General features: G+C 43.2%; 1 protein-coding gene across 1 annotated transcript in view; it reads left to right on the top strand.

Moving 5' to 3' along the window:
- LOC135517057 (lipoxygenase homology domain-containing protein 1-like) overlaps window positions 1-7,501 on the top strand; it is a 56,838-nt gene extending 49,337 nt beyond the window's left edge. The window contains 6 exon segments of the mRNA XM_064941080.1: window positions 3,273-3,450; window positions 5,120-5,305; window positions 5,557-5,727; window positions 6,148-6,286; window positions 6,653-6,808; window positions 6,959-7,501. Of these exon segments, the coding sequence (XP_064797152.1) occupies window positions 3,273-3,450; window positions 5,120-5,305; window positions 5,557-5,727; window positions 6,148-6,286; window positions 6,653-6,808; window positions 6,959-7,439 (1,311 nt within the window). The 3' untranslated portion in view covers window positions 7,440-7,501.
- Window positions 7,502-7,858: the final 357 nt, after the last annotated feature.

Below are 7,858 nucleotides of genomic sequence, written 5' to 3'. Positions count from 1 at the left end.
GGAGAACCATTTTGGCTCTGGGTAGAACCCTTTTAGGTTCTAGATAACACCTTTTCTTCTAAATGTGTACCGACTTAAATCAACAATGAGTCCACACACCACAGTTGTAGGGTCTTTGATTAGTCAATCAAGCAATCAATCAATCAATCAATTAATCAATCAATCAATCAAATATATTTATAAACCCTTTTAAAATTAGCCGATGTCACAAAATGCTATACAGAAATCCAGCCTAAAACCCCAAACAGCAAGCAATCCAGATGTAGATTACCTCATGTTTACTGTAACAGTACAATAAAATACAATACAATGATAACAGGTGTAGGGATTTCTGCAGGGATTGCTACATTAACTAAGTGTGTGTGTGTGTGTGTGTGTGTGTGTGTGTGTGTGTGTGTGTGTGTGTGTGTGTGTGTGTGTGAGACAGACATGGGTGAGGCTTTGCTGTCTGTAAGTCTTAGGTCACAGTGTTGCTCAATTCACAACTTCCCTCTCTTGCCTCGGTCACACCGACAGCATCATTGAGCAAAATTGTATGCAGCATCATCTGGATATGTGTGTAACAAAAGTTCAACATTCACCTTCTGCTACCATTTCTGTCAAGCCGTCTACTCAAAGAGTCTGATGCATACGTTCGATAAAACTCACTCACACACACACACACACACACACACACACACACACACACACACACACACACACACACACACACACACACACACACACACACACACACACACACACACACACACACACACACACACACACACACACACGCACACGCACACACGCTGATCCCTGCCTGCAGGCGATAGGTCACTGGATAATTCAGCCACACACACCAGACAGACAAACTCATGCAATGCTGCACAGTAGGAGTCAGAGTGCATCTGGGGTGAGCTTCAGTGAATGCATGTAATTGTATTGACCCATTTAAGTCAGTGTGGAGTTGGAGCTAGCCTGGTTGCCTTGTCTGTTCAGTTATTACATTCCACTCCGTGTACATTTGCCATAGAGACTGGTCTTTCTTCACTCTAAAAATATGAACATTCTATCATTAATGAGCTCAAGGAGATCAGATGAATTGATCCTGATTTGATAACCCTCACAGTTATCCTCCAACCACAAAGGTTATGCAAATATTGCAACTCTCACCTTTAGAGTGCTATCTCATGTTGTGAGCAAAAATGTCTTAGCTTTGATTTTGAGCCTCCAAATACAACTTTCCTAGCTAACAGCTAAATGGTTTTGACTTTGTTATAATTCTAAATCTATTTCCAAGACTCCATATGTTGTCATGGAAAATGTTAATGTTATTTCCAGCAAACAATAGCAACTCCGCCGGAAATCCAGCTACATATTGAACATTGAGATTGCCAAAAGGCCAGTCTCTTTGGCATATGCCACAAGGAGTAGAATTCTACAGAGACTGGTACCCAGACTAGGTTGGAGCATGCAGGCTGCAGAGACTGAGATGAATCTGTTCACCGCAGACACACAAAGCAGCCTGGTCTCATAGACTAGATGTAACATAACAAACGTAAATGTGGGACACTCAAATTAATATGATATGTTATGTTTGGTATGGTTACATAAGACAGGAGGTTACTTAAGGCAAAAATTAAAGTAGGGTGGGGGGTTGTTTGGTCAGAGTGGATGAGCGTGCATAGAACGGGAACATCTAGCAACCCAAAGGTTGCGTGTTTGAATCTCATCACAGACAACTTGAGCATTTTAGCAACTTTGCAACAATGAAGTATGTTAGCTAACATTTAACCTAACTCCTAACCTTAACCCCTAGCCTAGCTAACCAAAGGTTGCGTGTTTGAATCTCATCACAGACAACTTCATCATTTTAGCAACTTTGCAACAATGAAGTATGTTAGCTAAACTTTAACCTAACTCCTAACCTTAACCCCTAGCCTAGCTAACCTTAGCTTTAGCCACCTACCCACTTAGCTAACGTTAGCCACAACAACGGAATTTGTAACATATCATACATTTTGAAAATTTGTAACACATTGTACGAATTTCAATAACTCTGTTCCAGTTCTGTTTGATGGTCAACATTGAATTGGCAGCTGGCTTTTCCTTTCAGTACAAAATTCACTACGATGCCAAGACCTTACCACTCAGATGGGAAAAAAGGCATTTCCTATGCAGGAACAACCCCTCCATGTCTCTCCAAATCACCCAGTCTGCCTCTAGACTAGCCGAACAGTAGCTAAGCAGTCAGGGCTCATACCCAGCCGTGTCTGTCAGTGGCTGGGCCGTGTCCTTGAAATGACCCAGTAGCTGTACAGCATCCCAAAACAGATGTGTACTGCCAACGTTATGGATTACACACACAGAGCATGTTTATTTCAAATGGCCACTGCAGTGAACTGGGCGCACTGCCAGCATGCTAATCCCACTCAAATTAATATATTGATGGAAGTTAATGCAGGTTGGGCTGCCTGAGCCAAATCCTTGGGTTTTTATAATGGGCTAATTTCTTCAGTTACACCCTGTCCATGACAAAGGATCAAATACACTGGGAGAGGCAAGTGGAATAGAGATATGCTCATCATGTTACAGTATTTATATATACAGTATTTGTATATTTCTGCATTTTATCACTATGGATTATGGCTCATCTTTGTTGGTATTGTCTGGCCTTGTCCTACGGATAATGCCATTGTCCTACGGATAATTTCTGTGCAGCACTTTGAGATATCAGCTGATGTACAAAGGGCTATATAAATACATTTTATTTGATTTGATTGTCCTACAGATAATGGAATTGTCCGAAGATAATGGCATTGTCCTACAGATAATGGCATTGTCATAAAGATAATGGAATTGTCCTAAAGATAATGGCATTGTCATAAAGATAATGGAATTGCCATAAAGATAATGGAATTGTCCTAAAGATAATGACAAAGGTATACAGATAATGGCATTGTCCTAAAGATAATGAAGTTGTCCTACAGATAATGGCATTGTCCTAAAGATAATGCATTGTCTTACAGATAATGGCATTGTCCTTCAGATTGTCATACATACTGTACATGCACAGTGTTGATTGATGGTTTCTCCCAATAGAATTACAGCAGTTATGTGAAGGCATGGACTCCCATCCTCACCCTTTAATATGCGCAATACAATCTAAATGTGTAAAAAGGTTGCTACTGTAGGTAAGAATTTGTCATTGTGTCAGTCACCTTACCTCGTAAAATAATGGTTAATTAATACGAATTAAAAAATGATAATTAATGATGATTTCCCCTCAGATCATCATGCGTAACCTGACCACAGAGGAGGTGTCAGTGTTCACCTATGAGGAGTGGCTGTCTAAGACCAAAGGACCCAAGAGGACCATGATCTGTGAGATGGCTGCTGTGGTGGATGAGGAGGAGATGGTGGAGATCACCACCTACATTATCCAGGTCAAGACCAGCGACATTGGAGGTGGGTCAGTCAGTCAGCCTGCCAGTCAGTCAGTCAGTCAGTCAGTTAGTCGGTTAGCCAGGTAGCCAGTCAGTAATTCAGCCAGCCGGTCAGTCAGCCGGTCAGCCGGTCAGTCAGCCAGCCAGTCAGTCAGTCAGTGGCAGTGCACAGACAAACCGCATTCTACAGTCTTCATGTTTGTCCATCATGTTTGTGTGACTGACCAGGGTTCCCTATTCATAAAGCGTCTGAGTAAAAAGTGCTAGGATCTGTTTTGTCTTTTAGATTATAATAAATGGATAGGAGAACCTGATCCTAGATCAGAATTACTACTCTGAGACGCTTTATGAATACAGGCCCATGTATCAAACTCGACTATATTATCCCACTGAATTAAAGCTGAGTAATTACTGTAGTTCCTGAACCACATTCACTACATTTGCTTGTAATCACACTATTCCTCCCTTTCTTCCAATTCCATGCTATTTATCCTACACTGCACCAGATTCAGCTTCAGTCCTGTTCCTAACGAGCTGGGATGTGCCTGTTACACGATATTCTCCTGTTTTACTTTATCTCTGTGGTGCAGCGGAGTCTTTGCTGCTCAGAGAGACGCGAAGCAGCAGCAGAGGTGGAATACGACAATCCATTTTGAGTCATAGAGGCAAATGAAAGAGAAACTTCTCTGAAACCTCTCACTCGGCTTTGGTTCTTTAGCCGTGCAGTTTTCCACCACAGAGGAGAGAGAGGAAGACTGCTGTTTGACACGATAGAGGGGTTAGGTGTCTAAGCTAACGTCAAAGAGCTCGTCATTCTGCCCTTGGCTGCCTGTGTTACTGAAGACATGTCTTCTCACCAAACCTATGTGTGTGTGTGTGAGGGTAATAATGATAATGAGCAGAGCTGTCAAACACAAGACATCAGTGAAGCACTGACTGCTCTGTGAACATTACACACACACACACACACACACACACACACACACACACACACACACACACACACACACACACACACACACACACACACACACACACACACACACACAGGTTAAAAACATGTGAGACAAGTGCACACACTCAAGCACACACGTGAATCAGAGGAAACAGGGCTTCTCTGGTTTCTCAATTGAGGTTTGATAAGGTAGTTGGTTAGTGGTTAATGGGGGACTATTGGAAAGGTAGTCTATGGAAGTAAATTGTATTGTTTTTTTTCAAGAATGTCGGACTGCTGATGGTGAAGTGATGTTTGAAAAGGCAGAAGGTTAGTAACTGATGGGGAATGTTTGCAGGGACGTGTTTGTAAAATCAGTCTATGAAAGTAAATTGTATTGGTGATTTGATTATTTTTCAGGAATGTCAGGAATGTCTGAAAAAGCAGTCTGGTGACTATTGGTTATTGGTGAATGGATTTTTATGAAGGCTGTAGTGTCGACTGGTGGCGAGTTGAGCAATGAAAAGACAGGCAATTAGTGGTTAATTTTTAAGGCTGTAGGCTATACCTGCTAAGGATGAGTTGAGATTCATGAAGGTGTAACAAAGGTGGTTCAGTGAACCATGTTTGCATGGCCTTTAGCTCAGAGAGCTAACACAGTCTTGTGGTGCGCATGAGATCTGAGTTCGAATCCCAATCAGCCAATAGCACTGCAGTTTTTCATAGAAGTTGGTGACTCTCCTCCCTCTCTGCACAGGGGCAGGCACTGACGCTAACGTGTGGATCATTGTGTTTGGAGAGTGCGGTGACACTGGGACCCTGGCGCTGAAAGAGTGCCAGAAATCCAACAAGTTTGAGCGCAAGCAGACAGATGTGTTCCGTTTTCCTGACGTGCTCAGCCTCGGGGACCTCTCTAAGGTTCGGGTGTGGCACGACAACTCAGGTGAGCCAATCAATCATCAGGAATATGATGACATGACAATTACAATCTCAGTGAACCAGTCAAAATATGAAACCTGCACGCCTATTGACTGTAACTAACCTTGCACTGTGTGTATGCACCAACTGATGGTGAACTACTAGATCAATTCTTCAGGTTTCTCAGCAAAACTTTGACTCAAAACACAACAATACATGTTTCATGCCTGTCTTTCCCATCACTTGTTTCATACTCTATTGTTATGTCATGATCAGGGCCTGCTCCAGGATGGCACATAGAATACATCGATGTGAAGGATGAGGCCTTGGACAGGACATTTCGCTTCCCCTGCGACCGCTGGTTGGCTCAGAACGAGGACGATGGTCAGATCATGAGGGAGTTGTCCTGCGCCAACAACGACATTTTAGACCTCAACGAGAAGACCAGTAAGATCAGCCGCACACAAGCCTTATCTCTCTTTAGTCGGGTCCAGTGTTTCTCCTGGTCTGGTCATCCAGTCAGGAAAATCTCCTAGCTTTACATTACTCCAATCAGATCATAATGAAATCACTACAGTGTACTGTATTATGTAATCTTCTTTGAATCCTATTCTATTGCAGTGTTTCTCAAATGCAGTCATCACGTAACCCCAAGGTTGTAAATGTTTTTACTAGCCTGCTAAGCTCTTTATTAGCTGAATCAGGTCTGCTTGTAATGGGCAAGAACAAACATTTTCAACATTGGGGTTATGCCAGGACTGGACACTGACCATACTAATGTCAATGTTTGCCTAATGGACTGTTCATATGAAGAGAATACATTCTTCCCTGGGCCAAGCTAACGCACTGTCTACTTTTGATTGAAAGAATATGAAATTATTACCACCACGGCGGACACAGACGACGCAGAGACCAAAGAGAACGTCTGGATCGCACTGGAGGGGAAGAAGGGGCGTTCAAAAGAATTTATGATGGAGAACTCATCAAAGAAAAAGAGGTTCTTGCGGTATGCTGCTCTTCAGATTAGTTTAAAAACGGGAGTTTTGTTTGTGTAAAGGATGAGCAGAAATTGTTGGGGTTTTCTCCCTTTTTTATTACGACAGCCAGGCTCATTGGAATGATCTCCCTTGGCACAAGGAACACTTTTACAGACTCAACAGTATACTCTACTCTCAAGGAATTCAATCACTAGTAATAAACTCATTAGACGTTTCCAGGCATGTAAAGAAGAGCTCATGAAATCTAATCCGACAATCTATTTTTCTAGAATAACATTTTTGCTAAATTATTAAATTCTAGTCAGTTGTAATATTATTCCCTTGTCATATTCTTTAATGGTTTAAGGTTATGTGGCTTTGTTATTTTCATTCAGGGGAAACAAGGACAAGTTTGAGTTCTCCTCCAAACAGCTTGGGGACATCGCTGGCATCTGCCTGGGCCACACCCCCAAAGATGGGAAGAAGGTGAAAGGTGAGGCGTTCTGGCACGTGAAGGAGGTCGTTGTCATAGAGAAAGTGCTGGGCAACAGGTGAGTGACCCCTAGCCTGACCCCAGGTATATAAACCACTTGGGGCTTATTCGGTAGGGTGCAAAGCCCTGCAGCTCACAATATACTGTGTGGAAACCCAGGAGTTTTGTGTCTTGTGGAAGAGACAATCATTCTCCTTCTCTATCCCAGGTTCATATTCATCTGCAATGCCCTGATCCCCCTCTCCCCGAAGAGGGACGAGTTTGTGACCTTCGAGTGCACCAAGACCATCGAGAGCTTCGCCAGCAAAGCCCGCAGCCTGGTGCCTGTCAAGTACGAGATCATCCTCATCACGGGCGACGAGAAGGGGGCAGGCACCGATGCCAATGTCTTCATCACCATCTACGGTTCCAACGGCGACTCGGGCCGCCGGTCGCTACGTCAGAAGTTCCGCAACCTGTTTGAGCGTGGCCAGACGGACCGCTTCCTGCTAGAGATGTTGGACATGGGTGAGCTGCTGAGAGTGTGTGTGGAGCATGACAATACCCGCCTCAGCCCCGGCTGGCTGCTGGACCGCGTGGAGGTCACCAACACAGCCAACGGTGTCACCACCATCTTCCTGTGTGGAAAGTGGCTGAACACCAAGAAGGCGGACGGACAGATCTTCAGGGTCCTCTACCCAAAGTACTAAAGACCTCATATTGAGACTTCTCCACTATATGAAAACGTATGTCCTTTGCACAGCAGAGGATAGAGGCCTCGCCGTGTGTTGGACTCTACCCAAGCAACTCCGTAATGAAGAGATACAAACTCTGAATGGAGTTTGGATGTGGGCAACGGTTTCATTTTAAAAATGTTATTGCCTCTATATGGTCATGATCTCAGGAAAGGAAAATGTTTATATATTTATTACTACATTTCTAGAATATCTTATAGTTTAGCTTTATTGCATTACTACTGAAGGCAAGTGGCCTGGCGTTTATGGCTAAAACACAATAGGGTCATAAGGCCAGGTAACATGATTGTGCCACCATTTTAAAAGTACCCATTATCAGGAATGGCATGTTGCTCAGCTGCTTGGTTGTAAATTAGGTTTTATAAAAGAGTATA

This window comes from Oncorhynchus masou, chromosome 28, assembly GCF_036934945.1.
Source record: "Oncorhynchus masou masou isolate Uvic2021 chromosome 28, UVic_Omas_1.1, whole genome shotgun sequence".
NCBI classification, from domain to species: Eukaryota; Metazoa; Chordata; class Actinopteri; order Salmoniformes; family Salmonidae; genus Oncorhynchus; species Oncorhynchus masou.
This window is presented reverse-complemented; position numbering and strand designations above follow the sequence as displayed.